Raw genomic sequence first — 17,630 nt, 5'->3', positions numbered from 1 at the left:
TGTATTTCGTTATACTGTTGATCAATGAATGTATTTCGACATGAGGATGATCATTCAATAATAACAAATAAAATAGAAGAACATTCATCATCAAATATTTTATTGATTCTGGAATTCATTTACATCCTCATATTTTCCTTTATTCCAATATTGAATACAAAACATTGAATTGAGTTATATGGAATAATCTGAGTGATGATTTCAGCAGCATTCTGGCTTGCGATGCACTCATTTTAGTGAAAGAAGTGTTGCACAAGTCCAAGAATCCTTTGTTTCTCCTTCGATTGATATAAAATGATAATCTTGAAGGAGATGTCTGAATTCCAGTGAAATTTGTAGACTCTTCGAAGGATTTAACATCATTCACATATTGTGTACACTGTGCCCGCGCAATAGAGTTCTGTTGCACGGGTAGGCACGATGGATCTCTATTGCACAGGTAGGTGCAACAGAATCCTTGCTTCTTCTTCCTTCTCCTTCACGGAGTACCATGAAGAGGTTTTCGGACAACTTTCTGAGACCTCTGAGCTTGCTTGTGTCAAATGAGGAGGTTGGCGGGGTATTTATAGGCAACCACACGTGCGAAGTGTCGATCATTGTGTTGCATGGCCCACTGCACGCAACCAGAATCTTGTTGCGCGCTGTGTAATGGGTCCGATGCTGGCTCCATGTTGCTCGCATGCAACACTTCCATACTACTACAAAGTTACTTTTTCTTCTCTTTTCTTTTCCTTTCCTATTTGAATCTTTATACTTTCATAACTTCTTCTTTACTAATTTTTGTGCTCCAACACTTAGGCTAAAAGACTAACTGGGTCAGTTTGGTTATTAATTAAGTTATAACCCCTAGTTGTCTCAGCTTTAGGTATGTCTTTATTTAGTTATAGTTGTCTTCATTAGTCACTTATAAGTTGGCTACATTTGGGGCCCTAGATGAATAAATCACGAGGCTAAACTTAAAGTTTAAGTACTAGAGTGGATTCGTTAGCTTCCTACGATGAATTAACTGAATTTGTGCGGTTCTTTACTAGTAACACCTGCATATAGGCTAACATTGAGTGTTAATGGTTATCAGTGAGAACATAAGTTAATTATAATGACTTTTTTTAGGATTTTTGAAATCCAAATAACAAATCTGCGACATTATATTTTCTTTTTAAAGTTGAATTGAGTTTTCCTTGAGTTATGGCTGAGTCAAGACTAGATTGAGTTTTTCTTGAGTTTTGGTGAAATTTGGTCAAGTTGATTTGACTTGGCGAGTTGAATTGAGTTTTTCCCATTTTTAAACTATGCCCAGTATGAATAACTTGACAAAGGTTTTAAAGGTGGTTTATTTGTTATTTATATTATTAATTTTATATAATTATTAAGATTAATGTTATTAATATATAATTATTATTATTGTGAATGCAGCATAGGTTTTATGGGAAATCAATACCATTTGGAGGGAAAGAGGAGGCCAATAAAAATGCAAGTACATTTGGGTATTTAAGCTCAACGCAAGCTTTGGCTGACTATGCCACTTTGATCATTGATTTGAAGAAGAATTTAAGTGCACAAGGGTCTCCTGTGGTGGTCTTTGGAGGTTCCTATGGAGGAAGTATGATTTTCTTTTTCCTTTTTCCATCTTTTTTATATTTTTTATATTATTTTTAGAGGTTTCTAGCCCATACATACTGTGGAAGGGGCATATGTCCACAAACGGGCTCATGTATCATAATGTGACATATTTCTGCATGGCTTTATGACTCAACGACTCGGACTGACTCATCTGTCAAGACTCAGGTGAGTTGGGGGTGAATCGTACAAGTTAGGCCAGTTGGCTCTATTAAGGGGTGACTCATAGTATACCAAACCGGATCCAACTCGACTGAGTCCAAGTTAACTTTGATGAGTCAACAATCCATGCATGTGTGAGATCTGATCTTTTATAGGAGTGATTATATAATGGCACTCAAGTGGCACCCAAACAGGCCTTAAGAATTATTTCAGGGAAAGCTTAGATCTCACACACTTGTTTTATATTTCTACATCTATGCACATGTGTGAAATTATCAAACTCTCTCTCTCTCTCTTCATTTTTTTGAAAGATTATTTTGGGATTGAAATGGACGGTGGGGCATTGCAGTGTTGGCAGCATGGTTCAGATTGAAATACCCACATGTGGCCATTGGGGCCCTGGCCTCTTCTGCCCCCATCCTTAATTTTGAAGGCATCACATCTCCATACAGCTTCAATGACATTATCACACGTGACTTCAAGGTTTCTCTCTCTCCCCTTCTTTCTCTACAGCTGCGTGGGGCCCACCTTGATGTGTGAGTAACCATGGCATTCCATCCATCAACTGGAATTCGCATGTTTTCCTCTGAATGCAAAAGTCAGGTCAATGGTGGGCCACACCATACGGAAACAAAGTAAAATCATGCCAACAAAACTCCAAATTCAGGTTGTGTGAGGTCCACCTGAGTTTTGGATCACCCTAATTTTTTGGTGTGTGTCTCATCCTAATGAGGCACACCAATTGAACAGGTTGGATGGCATATACACACCACGTTGGGCCCCACAAAATATTGGACCTGTTGTCCCTGTGGTGTTATATATGGTCCAAGTACTAGCGTATCATTGTGCAATGGTTTCAAGTGTTTGCAGCATCCAACCTGTCCAAAGGGTTGGCCCCAACATGATCGAATACTTGATGCAAAAATCATGCCGATGCCTTCATCATGTGGAGCCCACTGTATCTTCTATGATCAAACAATGACAACTGCTGATCAAATGCATACTACACATGTACCCACCTTATGATGGATTAGCCTGATTGGTTATGATCGCGATCTTTATGGTGGGCCTAAGATTTTGGACGGATTAGATGTCATACCCATGTGTCACGTGGGCGATTATAAGATGTTGGATGATAATGCTATTTGTCAAACTAGTATGATATTAATCAATTGATTAATCGCTATTCATTGTCAAACTAGATGTTAGTTGTATGATTAATCACTATTCATTTATAAATCCTCACACAGTAAATATAGTTCGATGGTGTCAATGGCTATCCTAGTGAGGTATACCCTGGAGATTTACCATACCATCATAATATTTGAGAATAGTTTTAAAGTAAACTCAAGAAAATATAATGTTCAATTCACAAGTATAATATAACTGTAACATCCCGAATTTTCATGGCCAGAGTTTATACTCGTGTTTGAAAAAATCGGGTTTTAATAATTAAATGAATTGGATATTTTACAAATCTCACCTTTTTTTTATTTAGATCACATCCAATTATATTCATGAAGTTAAACCATTCACGAGAATAAAATCGACCGTATTTATTAATTCATTAAAATAAAAGAGTTTACCAAATCATCAAATGCCCTCTCAATAGAAACTTATTACATTATTGAGTTCACAGTGAAAATATAAAACTATCTTCTTATTCATTCAGTATAATCTTTCATATGGAGATTGTCCTCTGGGTCTTCAATTTGTATATGACATGCATCATCTGTACGGTTGGAGAGGGTCAACGCCCTACTCATAGTGATGGTTATCCATTAAGATTCATAATAATTCAAGAGATTCATAAAAGTAATATAAGGTTTCTGATATGCCCCGTACTTCACAACTACAAGAGGTATCAACATGCGCAAGTGACCTACAAGAGATGCATGCCTAGCAAAGTATATGCGGTTCATCACACTTAGCGATTGCCACAATGTGAAAAATGATTAAGAGTTATCCGGCTAGCCCTGCATCCCATTCTACAGAGATTCTTCGGCGTATACCATCTTAACATGGATTTACGCGGTTATCCCAAGATGATACAACGCATGACTTGGATAAAGTACGTGATACGATTTGTTCATGGAGGGACTATTTGTAACATCCAATCCCTGAAGTGATGTAACATACATTACAAATTACTTCAATTTGTGCACCACTACCCAAAATTAATGAAATTACGTGTTGACCCAGGGGCCGCTACCTAAACCACATTACGTCCAACATAGTACTTGTACTAAAGAGGAAATAAATTGAATCATGTGGGTTTTGGAATTCCAAGGCATATGCCCAAGCCATAAAGGTAGATAGCTCAAGGCTAAAGAATTAAAGAGAAGATTAGCAATGGCTAACTCAATAGAGAGAAGAGTGGCAATGACCAACTCAACAAAGAGGAGAGTAGCAATGGTTAACCCAACAAAGAGGAGAGTGGTAATGGCCAACTCAATAAAGAGGAGAGTGGCAATGGCCAACTCAACAAAGAGAAGAGTAGCAAGGGCTAACTCAATAACATTAGTAAAAGTAAGGGCAAGGCTTGTATCCATCGCCCCACATAAAAATAATGAAGATCACTTATAATTAACATCATACCATAATTTTCAAGGATAAATAATTATTGGCAGTAAATTAACAATTGCAGGGAGTGAATCATAATATCATGAAAGCTTGTAAAAGGCAAGATAATTCATATCAACTTAAATTAATGCAAGCTTAAAGGAATCCCTCACCTCTTAAAGTCAGATCGTATCCCAGTCGAGGCTAGATGTTGATACACCCTCCTCTAATTCCACTCTTACCCTAGATCATACAATTTTGTAGGGTTAAAATTTAATCTGAGGTTGTGTCTATGGTTTGGGTTTTAGCTAGTGATTATCTAGATTATTCAAGGTAACTTTACGAATACCTAAATTCACATAGCGGTTGCATGAAACCCAACAACTAGGAATACTTACAATGGGATTTTGAACCTGTATTTTCCTCTAGGGGTACTGAACTCAACTCAACTATGAACCCGGGTGCAATGACTCAGTGGGTTGTTGACACAACCCCAGCAACTCAAGCCGCTGCTTCCTCTCTTTCTCTCGCTCTTCCTTTCTTTCTTCCTCTCTCACTCTCTTTTTCTCTCTCTTGATGTGCCTTCTTTAGGATCGGAAGGGGAGTAGATTTATAGAGTGTAATGGTTCTAGGGCCTTCTGCGTAAACTCCTAGTTGTTCTGGTTGGGCAAGGGTCTCCCTGCGTAAACCTCTACTTTGTTCTGGTTGCGTAAAGGGCGGGACGTGCGATCATTGTCCACAGTCGTCTCATTTCCAACCTCCTTGCTAATCTCTCTCTTTCTTTCCAGATATCCAGCAGGATTCTGATGTATTACTGCCCGGGTGCCTTGGATCTTCTTGGTGGGGTTAGCGATCTTCATCTTGATCATTGTTTCTGGGCGACGAAGGCACTCCCTCTGTAATGACGAATTGACTTCAGCTCTAGTTTCGTTCAAATCATTTCTTCTGGATTCACCAGGAGAGCTCGGGACCTCCTGCAACAAGGGTCTGGATTGCTCCGATTGGTAGGTCCTGTGATGGTGCGTAATGTCCATTCTTCCTGTAACTTGCGGAGGGATTCCTTGTTCCTAGAATTGTGGGATTCTTCCGGACCTTTCTGAGTTCTTGGTTGGAGTTGGATCTCCCTCTGGTGTAGCTTGAACGGTTTAGATCTAGTTTGGATCGTCAACTATTGGGTGGGTTGGTGGCGTCAGCCTTTTGGCTACGTAAGCCTGAAATCCACTCTCATGAATGGGGTTGCCGTCCGGTCTGCGGATCCGGTGGGGCCTACACATGGTGGTCTTTCTGAAGATCCACACTGTTTGTTTATTTATCGGGGTGGGGACTGTGTATGACGAGTGGTCCTGGCCGCTTCCTTATCTTAACGGTGGGTTCCACTTTGGACAGTGGGATTAGTTTTTATTTGAACCCAAGACTAGTGGAAAAAGGAGGGAGTGGTCGGTTTGGGATGGCCAACGAGATGGACGATTTAAATTCTAAAGACGGATGATCATGGTCGGCCACAGAGGTTGTAATCAAACGTTGTCCGTTTAAATCATCGCTGGCGGGAAACCGAAAGAAAGAAGGATTCTTTCTTATCTCATCGAGTCAAAGCAGCTTTGACTAGGTTTGCTGCCTGGTGCAACGCCGGTGCACACTTTTTGGTGCACCCATGTGGTTAAAATGGGCCCCACAGTAATTCTTTTGGGGAATCCACTCCGGCCATCTAGTTTTAATGGCCCAATTAGGTCCATCTGACCCTAGATGAGATGGATCCAAAGTTTTTATAGGCCATACAACTTGATTAGAGGGTCCAGTTATGGATATTCACGGAACTAATGGTCGGATTGTTCTGAATTTGAACGTCAATAGTCAAAAGGGTCCTAAGGATGTTCGGGTGTGATATGAGGGTTGACTCAAAACTCAGGTGGACGGTCAGATATCTTTACCTATCGATAGAGGTGGGCATCAGTCGGAATCGGATCGGTTTGGGTCCAACTCGATCCGATCCGATATCTTAATAGCTTGACCCGAACTCGATCTGATCCGGGACCGAGTCTAGGTCAATGGTTGGCCTGACCCGAACCGAGTCTGACTCGGTCAGGATAACCGAGTCGGATCAGGTTGGGTACGATTCGGATCATATGAATTTAATCCAACTATTTCATATGGTGTGATCCACTTCAACCTTTAATATACCGCCTTTTTGTGGTCAAGGCCTAAAATGATCTGTCAAAATGAATGAACGGCTTAGATAAAACATACACATCAAGGTGGGCCCCACATGACATTAAAAGAACTTTCATCCACCGTATTCACATTTTCATCAGACTGTTAACGTGCATTGCAAGAAATCGCAATGCCTTGCTTTTCACGCAAGCAGAGTTTGCTTGCACGGTGTGACTTCTTTATTGAAGTTAGTGAGCTCTGTGGGTTTGATCCTGGGGTATGTGTTATATCCAAACTGTCCATCCATTTGACGAGCTCATCTCAAGGCTTGAGACGAAAAATAAGACAGATCTAACTATCAAGTGGACCACACGAATTATTTAATGGTAAAAAGCATTCTCTGCTGCTATTTGTGGTGTGGTCCAGATGATCTTTAAAATGATCTCTAAAAATAGATGAACGGTGTAGATATAATAAATACATCACTGTGGGGCCCATATAACTTTGATCTCCTTTGAACCATTCGTACAACTCAGAGCTCGAGGAGCCTCAAACACCAGTAGTGTACTGGAAATGGATTGGCTACTCCCCCTGCCACCAGCCAATGGTGGGTGATCAATGTTCTGTGTGCCCCAACATGATGTATGTGTTTCATTCATGCCCTTCATCTATTTTTATAGATCATTTTATGTTATTAGAAAAAAAAAATGAGATATATCTAAATCTCAATTAGACCACGTTATAGGAAACAATGTTGAATGAATGTTGACCATTAAAAAAGTTTTGGAGGCCATAAAAGTTTTTAAACAAGCTGATATTTATTGTTTCCCTTCATCTGGGTCCTTATGACCTAATCAACAGATTAGATGTCAAATAAATAGTACAATGGGCCTGAGGAGGATTATAATGGTGGATATCCAATCATTATTGGTTTCCTGTGGTGTGGTCCACTTGAGACTTATATCCCTATCATTTTTTTATAAAGCCCTAAAATGATCCATAAAATGGATGAATGGAATGGATGAAAAGCATACATCATGGTGGGGCCCACAGAGCACCAACCACCAGCCACAGTACTGGTGTCAAGGGGAGTAGCCAATCCGTCTACCAGTACTCGTCTTCGTCTTCGTACACGACACATACCTACAACAGCTATATAGCTAGTGTGTGGTACCCCAGCAAATCTGCTTCTAGTACTGAGTAACCTCTGTTGGGGCCTACCGTGAAAATGCATGTGATTATCCGCTCCGAATCGGGTCGGGTCGGATTGGATTCAATCGGATCAGTCCGGGAAGGTATGGATCCGAACTCGACCCGAAAACCTTTCGGATCTACGCTGCCCTACTCGATCCGCACTGATCTACACCATCGGATCAGGTCAGATTAAATCGGATTTGGTCGGATTAGGTCAGATCCACCGGATCGGGTTAGGATTGCCTAGCTCTACCTATCGGTGGATAGTTGGTTGGATGGTTGTTTATGATGGACAAAGGAAATACTTGGGCATAATTAAGCTGATCCTATTTTGAAATCAACAGACAAATGGCTTGATCTATGAATGCAGGTTATTCCCAATGGTCAAATTCGTGTTAGAGAATAAATGTAAGGTTAGGATAGCTAGATTGGTATCGTACACATGTACGCAATAAGTTAAACTTCATCGTAACACTCGAGAACTTTCAATACTTGGGTATTGAAAAGTTCGGGGTGTTACAATAACAAACTACAATTTTCAAACTATAATTTAGAAAAATAATATAAGAAATTACAATCCATATTTTATAATAAAAATACAAGAAGACACAATCCACACTTCACAAGTAAAATGCAAGAAGACACAATCCACACTTTACAAATATAGCACAACAAGCTACAATATCCAACCCTCAATTTAATATTGATTCATGCATGGATGCATCAAATGCACATCAACCTAGGGATGCACATTTAGCTGGCTTTGGGGAAATAATCCTCCATGCAAGAAAATGACTAGTCACCCGATGAAAGTATAACAAATAAATGCTCACAATGACTAGCCCTTCAAAACAGACATTCGTACAATGTACTAGCCATCAGGGAAAATACGCACATGCTCACAATGGCTAGACACTCGATAACACTCACATGCCATGTATATATGACTAGTCCAATTTACAGATAGCCATATTAAAGAAGCTCAAAGGTCACTATAGGGGGCTCGTCACCCAACATACACCGATAGCTCAAGTATACTGTCTGATACCATCATGCCCGGCTCATGAAAATTTAGCAAATAGGATTATAATACACTCTAATGGTTATAAGTAGTGGTTGTAATACGATAGATTCATGGCATTCCATTTATATAAACATATACAACTAGTAGGCACTCATGAATCAACACGTAAACATTACCATCACAAGTCTAGTATAGTTTAATAAAAATGGCCATCCCAACAAGCCACATTAGCACCAAATTCATTTAAGGACATAACCAAAGAATACAATCACAAACTACAAGGGCACAAATGATTCACAAGATGGTAACTTTATAACAACATTCCATTTTAATTCATTAAAAAAAAATGGGCCACTAGTTATGTCACGCCCCAAACTCGGAAACCGGACTCACAAAATTTCCGATCGCCGAATCCAGCACCGACAGCCTCCGTAGAACCTCATTCTCGGCTCTCGGCGCCCATCCGACAGATTCCAATCCTGGGATACTACGAGGAGGATTTCAACATCAGTTTGATTCGTAATAAGCATAACTCACAAACAACAACCAAAAACTCCATCACATTTCCACTATGGTCAAAATTTACAAGTACAAAGTACATAAAGGGAAATACAATGATGATGAACAAAAAAAAAACTCCAAGATGATCTGTTAAGCGCTCCTGCCTCAGCGCTGCTATGGTCCAACGTCACCTGCACGCAACGGTCGTGCATAAGCTTATGTAAAGCTTAGAGGGCAGTGAAAGTGTGTGCACAATGTAGTAATACAATTATGCAATATCAGGGTGATGCGGAATATGCTGATGAATCCATGAATACTATTAGCCGTACCAAGGCCATGCGATGCAAGGCATGAATGATGTCGGCCAAACTAAGGCCATGCGATGCGAGATGCAAACCAAGCACACCAATCCTCATCTAAGTCCACATATCAATACAACCCAACTCTGGAATATCACCGGGGTCTAGTACACTCCAAAATAGATTGCCGCCCCATCGCGTACAACAAGGTGAGTGGAAGAGACCTCACTATCCGTCTGTCAATATTGAGCCCAACTCGTCGATAGCAGACCCATTCCTCGAGCTGGTCAAACTCAGCCTAGCTTTACCCCTCCCCACGGGCGAGTAAGGCCGCACCCCCTTTCAACCTACCCCGACACAGTGGAAAGCTCGGCCTTTTGATAATCGGCACTAGGCTGTCATGCACCCACTCGGTCTAGACGTTAGAGCAACCTCCTGGTACCATAATGGTTTAGGGACTTTCCCCCAGGGATATCTATAGCACCCTATGTAAAACAAGATTTTTGGAATCCAATCCTACCAACCATGATGTGGAGGCTATAGCCCTAATGTCACTAGGGCATACAGTATACATGTCACACAATGCGAGATGCATAAATCATGTAATCCATTCATACAGCAATTATACGCATACCGTGCGCTTATGTGGGCATCTACCTTTACTAGGGAGCCCCATAATAATCAGTCCAATGGCATATGCTATAATCAATCACTCATCTCATCATAAGAATGCAGATGATGCACATGGGCATGTATTATAATGTTATGTTGTCACATACTTATAATCGGTATCGATAACCGGGGTCGGCCTCGATAATCGGCACCGATAATTAGTATCGATAATCAGCGTTGGCCTTGATAATCAGCACCAATAATTAACATATAAATAAGGCGGGATCTATAAATGAACAGTTGATCATCCATAGTATAACTATCGGCACTCGGCCGTGGTTATATCAAATCTGATAACACGGTGTCATCCGTCTATGGAAAATGGGGTCCATTTATTTGGGTTAACCCACTATGGGAATAATGAGAATGGGCCTAACAAGGCCTAAGGGAAGGTCACAATGTGGACATTCAACCATCATTGCCCATCAATGTGGACATCTAACCAACATTGCTCCCAAGGAGTGGCCTACATAGGGACAAACATATAGTGGGCCCAAGGCCTCACGTATAATCATGATGGGCCTTATTTACGTCACATAGGCCTCGTCATATGGGCCAACATACATCACATCGGGCCTCGATACACAATAGGTGGGTCTTGCACCTGGGCCTCAAATATATCATAATGGGCTTCGATTACATCACAATGGGCTTCACCCATGGGCCTCGAATACATCACAATGGGCCTCACCCATGGGCCTCAAGTACATCACAATGGGCCTCGTTATTTGGACCGCACTAACGGGCTTCATGTATATCAAATAGGCCGTACCGATGGGCCCATGTATATCAAACCAGCCCACCCTTATATATTTTTTAGATCCGACCTATTCATAAGTTAACATAGAGATAAATGAAGTGAAAATAAATATCAGCTTAATTGGAAACCACAATGGCCCTTAGAAGTTTGAGCGGTGGATGTCACTGTCCCCGTTAATTTTTTATGGAGGGGTCCGCTTGAACTTTAGATCTGACCCATTCTTTTGGTCATGCCATAAAATGATATCTCAAATGGTTGGACAGTTTGGATACAACACATGCATCATGGTGGGTCCCATAGATAGATAGTGTGGATGGGACAGGTGGGACCCAAGGAACTTGCTGCCGTGTACAGCAGCTAGCAGTGGGGTCCACTTACTGCCATGTACAACAGTAGGTCTGCACATCAACAGGGCAGCTATATAGCTGCTGTACATGCAACCATTGCTGCCTTTAAGAAAAGAAGAGGTGGGTCCCACATAAGGCCCACCCTTATGTATTTTTGTAATATAATATAATATAATATATAATATAATACATGCAGCTTTTGCTGCTTTTTAAAAGAAGCAGAGGTGGGTCCCATGTAGGGCCCACCACAACATTTGTATTAAATATATAATATTATATTACATTATATAATATATCATATCATATATTATATTAATATAATATAATATATTAATATTATATTTAATAAATATGCAACGTCCAGGCCCTGGACGGCCTGAACATTCACATACATCAAGGGAACCCCACACGTGGGGTGGGTCCCACCACCCAGGGATGGTGGAGACCTCGTACGCATCATGGTGTGGCCCATCTAATTGGGTGGACGACGTGTGTGGGTCACACTGCCTATTCACACCTCACAGTTAGCCACCCACCGTTAGTTCACACCTCACAGTTAGCCACTCCCACCGTCAGTGCACACCTCACTACTAGCCACTCCCATTATCAGTTGACCCTTCACTGTCAGCCACACCCTTTATCAGTTACATCCAACGCCCCTGGACGGACGGTGTGGATGTACACCTCATCAAGGTGGGTCCCACATGACCCACTTATTTTGGATCAGCCTGATATATGTGTTTGCTCATCATCCAGGCCCACCCAAAGACGGTCAGCAAGGTGGGCCCTATGGATGGGACAATGTGGATCATACATCATAGTGGGGTCCACAATACATGAGAAAGAGAGAGACAGAGAGAGAGAGAGAGAGAGAGAGAGAATAAGAGAGATATCTGAGAATGGGAGGGACCTCGCCATTATGGGCCCTCCCAATACAATGCATACATCAAGTGGGTCCCACAACATGTGGGCCCTCAAATTGAATTTAACGGTGGATCACCCACCATAGATCTTTTCTTCTTGGCTCCAATGGCTTCTTTGCTCTTTAGCTTCGATCCCAACAGAAGATGATGGAGAATGAAGGGTTGAGTTGGGAGATAAGAGGGTTAGGAAGTTGTTGGATATTTTTTTCACAAGAGTGGGACGTCCATGGATTTCTTGCTAGAGGAATGAGAAATAAAGGAGAGGAGGGAGAGATAAGAGAGAGAGAGAGAGAGAGAGAGAGAGAGAGAGAGCTTAGGCGGGCAATGATGACTTGTAAGAGAGGTATGGGTGGCTAGCAATAAGTGCTTGTAAGAAGGGCTAGGGGTAGGGTGGCTATAGCTAGGGTAGGGTGGCTATAGCTAAGGTGGGGTTGCAATAACTAGGGTAGGGTGGCTATAGCTAGGGTGATGTCATCACCCTCATGATTACCTAGGGATTGGTGCCACATAGGATAGGTGGGTCTCGCAATATGTGGTCCACAGCCATTATAATGCATGGTCCACATCTTATGATCTAAGCGTCAGATTGGCGCACGAGACGCAGCATTGGAACCGCAGAGACGACGCTGTTGCTAAGATACAAGTCTCAGATCGTGCCGACTCTAGTTTGCAGGACTCGGCTTAGGATCGCGTGCAAACGTCGGATACGGGTCGAAGGTTGTAGGAATTCGATCGGGAGGGTCGTGGGAACCTACGGAATGGTACGGACTAAGATACGGGTCTTACAGCTCTCCCCTCCAAATAAAAATTTCATCCTCAAAATTTACACTATCATTACAACTAAACATAACTCATAAAAAATAAGAAAACACAGCATCACCATGTAAAATCGAAGACAGCATACAAGGTACAACATATAATCAATCATCAAAGAGATGGGGATAGCGCTCTCGAATCTCAGCCTCATGCTCCCAAGAAGCCTCCTCAACAGAATGGTGACCCTACTGAACCTTCACCAAGGGGATGACCTTGGTCCGGAGGACCTGATCCTTCCAATCAAGGATACGAACTGGCTGCTCATTGTAAGAAGCGTCTTCACGAACCTCCAACGGCTTCCTATCAATAATAGGAACTATGTCTAACCCACACTTCCTTAACATAGAGATATGAAAAACGTTTTGGACACTAGACAACTGAAATGGCAAAGCAAGTCAATAGGCCACGACGCCAACGTGCCCAGTCATCTCGAAAGGTCCTATGAACCTCGGGGCAAGCTTACCCTTCGCTCCGAATCGAACCATGCCCTTAATGGGCGAGACATTGAGATACACTCTATCCCCAACATCGAACTCTAAGGGATGATGCCGACAATCAGCAAAACTCTTCTGCAGGCTCTGAGTTATGTGCATCCTCTGCCTGATGATATTGATAGCCTCTGATGTCTGCTACACAAGCTCGGGACTTAGGAGACGACTCTCTCCAACCTCAGTCTAACAACTCATGATCTGCACAGTCTGCCATACAATGCCTCAAAAGGAGTCATGCCAATGGTCGCCTGATAATTGTTGTTGTATATGAACTCAGCCAATTGAAGATGCTCATCCTAGCTACCCGAGAAGTCGATCGCGCAAGCCCGAAGCATATCCTCAAGGATCTGGTTGACCCTCATGGTCTGGCCATCGGTCTGCGGATGATATGCGGTACTGAGCTAAAATCAGTGCCCATCGCTCTCTGAAAGCTCCCCTAAAACTGAGACGTGAACTTCAGGTCTCAGTCTGAAACAATTGAGACAGGAACACCGTGCAGTCTCATGATCACATCAACAAACAGCTTGGTAAGTCAGTCCACATGTCAGGTCTCACGAATCATAAGAAAATGTGTCGACTTCGTCAGATGGTTCACGAAAACCCAGATGGCGTCATGACCGCACTATGTCCTTGGCAAACCTATGATAAAATCAGTAGATATATGCTCTCACTTCCACATCGGGATGTTTAACGGCTACAATAGACCAGGGGATCTTTGATGATCGACCTTGACACAGTGGCATGTGTCACACTCGGCCACAAAACTAGCGATCTGGCACTTCATCCCCGCCCAAAAATATTATCGCCTCATGTCATAGTACATCTTCGTTGAGCCAGGGTGGATAGAAAACCACGATCGATGTGCCTCGGTCATAAGATCTCTGCACAACTCAGGAATATCCAGAACACATAATCGACCTTTGAAGCGAAATCCACCATCAGAACCAATCTGCCAATCTGACTAACTCTCAGATGCTGCCTAAGCCATATAACTCTCCAACGCTCATCAGCCTGCTGAGCCTCGATCATCCTTGCGATAAGAGAGGGTTGAATTGATAGGATCAATAACAGTACAATAGAAGACTGCAGACCGAACTCAAAATCATACTCTGCTATATCCTCAAGCATCCGCCACTCCTGAATCATCATATGCGCCAGCAGGCCTCGTGACTAACGGCTAAGTGCGTCTGCCACCACGTTCACCTTGCCCAGGTGGTACTGAAGATCGAAATCATAGTCCTTCAGGAGCTCCATCCAGTGCCTGTCTCATGTTCAACTCAAACTACGAGAAAAGACACTTCAAGCATTTGTCATCAGAAAAGAACTCGAACCTAACCCCATAGAGATAGTGCCTCCACACTTTCAATGCGAAGACAACTACAGCCAGCACTAAATCATGCATAGGGTAGTTTAGTTCATAGACCTTGAGCTGACAAGACGCGAAGGTCACTGGTCTCCCATGCTGCATCAGGACAGCACCCAAACTAATATGTGAGGTATCAGTAAATACAACAAATCCATCACTCTCAGAGGGAAGAGTGAGGACAAAGGCGGACGTCAAACAGTCCTTCAGCTCTGCGAAAGCCTGCTCACATACATCGTCCCAAACAAACTCTGCACCCTTCCGAGTCAACCTGGTTAACGGAGCTGCAATACGGGAGAAGCCCTCAATGAAACGCCGGTAGTAACCGGCCAAACTAAGAAAACTACAGATCTTAGATGCGCTCGTGGGCTGGTCCCACTGACACATTGCCTCAACCTTCAAGGGTTTCACTGTGACACCCTCCCTCGTCTCCACGTGACTAAGGAACTTCACTTTCTCTTACCAAAACTCACACTTCTCCAACTTCGTATACAGCTGGTGAGCACGGCAATCTCAAAATGCTGCTCGTGCTCCTCACGGGTCCTCGAATAGATCAGAATGTCATCAATGAAGACTACAATAAATTGATCGAGATACGAACAGAAGACCATATTCATCAACTGCATGAAGACTACAGGTGCATTGGTCAGTCCGAAGGACATGACTTGAAACTCAAAATGACCATAACATGTCTTAAAAGCCATCTTTGGGATGTCCTCCTCTCAAACCCAAATCTAATGATAACTAGAACACATGTCAATATTCAAAAAGAACTGCGCACCCTACAGCTGATCAAACAAATCATCAATCCTTGGGAGCGGGTACTTGTTCTTGAACGTGACTTTGTTGAGCTCGCGGTAGTCTACGCAGAGCCTCAACGAGCCATCCTTCTTCACGAAGAGTACCAGCGCTCCCTACGAAGAACTGCTCGGACGAATAAAGCCTAACTCATGCAACTCGTCCAACTGCTTCTGCAGTTCCCGCAACTCTAATGGTGTCAAATGATACGAGGCCTTCTAAATAAGCGCAGTACCGAGCACGAGATCAATTTGAAAATGGAAAAATTCCTCGGCCACAAAGGAACGCGATGCACCAGAGTCAAACAACACATGTGCAATGCATGTAGAAACTAAAGGTATACCCTCAACTACTCCTCCAAATGACTGCGAATCCTGCTGAGCTGTGTAGAACCTAGCCTGAGCCAGCTGGGGGGTGCTTGTCCCCTCTGAGCGTGCTGCTGCTGCTGCTATCGCTGAGGTGGTCGAAATTACTGCCTCTACTGCTACGGCCTCGGAAGCTGGTGCTGATGCTGCTGCTAAGCGGGCCTCGGTGGTGGGGGCTATTGTCATTGTTACTGTGGTGGAGGCTGCTATGAACCTCTTGGCTATTGTTGCTACTAGGGGCGGGGACACTCCCATATATGGTGCCCCATCATACTGCACCCAAAACATGTGTCGATGAACTGCCTCGGAGGTGGTGCTGGAGGTGCTGCTGGCGCTCGGAAGGCTAGGCGACCTGTGTGCCTCTACTGTGGTCAATGTTGCTGGGAGTCACCGAAAGGAGCCTGCTTCTTCCTGTCTCTCCTCTGACCGCTATCACTCTGAGAACCGGCCCACTCAGCCTCAAAATCTGGGACTTCCGTACCACCTCCTCAAAAGTCAGGAGCTCATGCCTAATAACATGACCTCGAAGACTGTAATGCAAGCCGTCCTCGAATCGACGAGCTTTTCTCTCCTCATCATCTACTAGATATGGTACAAATCTGGATATGGTACAAATCTGGATAGTGCTACAAAACGAGCTGCATATTGAGACACTGTCATATCACCCTGCACCAGGGCCTTGAACCCCAACGCTCGCTGTTGTCGGATGTGATAAAGAAAATACTACTGGTCAAACTGATCCACAAAGTCCTCCCAGGTCGACTCAAAATCGATGCCTGCTACTCAGGAGACTAATACTAACCAGTGCTCAGCCTCACCCTAGAGAAGAAATACAACTAATCAGACCCGTCGCTGGGTCGTACACCCCATCATGTCAAAGATCTTCTCCACATCGGAGCGTCATCTCTCCACTATTGTCGGGTCTAGCTCGCCCTGAAAACGAGGGGGAACAAGCTATCGAAACTCTCAAAGAAGGGCGCTCGCGTGCTCTTGCTCTGCCTGGGCTGGCAAAACAAAGGGGTGCCTGCCCTACCCCTGAAGGGCAGCCGTCATAGCCGTAACATCTGCTGAACTAAGAAGCACTCACAAGTACGGTCGGATCCGCACCGGTCTCTGGTAGAGGAACGACATCCCCAGGCTAGGGAGACGAAATCTCTGGTGGTAGAGTGGGGATCGTAGGTGGTAGGGTGGGAGTCGCAGGTGGTGGAGCTAGAGTCTCAGGTGGTGGAGCGAGGATCGATCGGGTCACTCTCCTAGGCGACATGTCCTACAGGAAAGAGCAAAGGTGCCTATCAATCTTGAAAACTCTCGAAGGCACGCACGTTAAGGGTCTGTAACAGAAGATCACTAAGCTATCCGAACTCGGGATTTAATCATTCTAAACTCATAGCAGACATGTAATGTTGTTCTTAGTTATTCCTAAGTTATGCTCTGATACCAACTTCTATCACACCCCAAACTCGAAAACCGAGCTCACAAAATTCTCGATCACCGAATCCGGCACCGACAGCCTCCGTAGAACCCCATTCTCAGCTCCCTGCCCCCATTTGCCATGTTCCGATCCTGGGATGCTACGAGGAGGATTTTC

At 43.4% G+C, this 17,630-nt stretch overlaps 1 protein-coding gene across 1 annotated transcript in view; it reads left to right on the top strand.

Moving 5' to 3' along the window:
- LOC131235321 (uncharacterized) overlaps positions 1-17,630 on the top strand; it is a 160,545-nt gene that overhangs the window by 49,977 nt on the left and 92,938 nt on the right. Inside the window, exons 2-3 of the mRNA XM_058232460.1 lie at positions 1,414-1,600; positions 2,129-2,262. Of these exons, the coding sequence (XP_058088443.1) occupies positions 1,414-1,600; positions 2,129-2,262 (321 nt within the window). The remainder of the gene's footprint in view (positions 1-1,413; positions 1,601-2,128; positions 2,263-17,630) is intronic.

The sequence above is a fragment of the Magnolia sinica genome, chromosome 19, assembly GCF_029962835.1.
Source record: "Magnolia sinica isolate HGM2019 chromosome 19, MsV1, whole genome shotgun sequence".
Taxonomy (NCBI): Eukaryota; Viridiplantae; Streptophyta; class Magnoliopsida; order Magnoliales; family Magnoliaceae; genus Magnolia; species Magnolia sinica.
The sequence above is the reverse complement of the archived record's forward strand: the minus strand, read 5'-3'. Positions and strand labels throughout refer to the sequence as shown.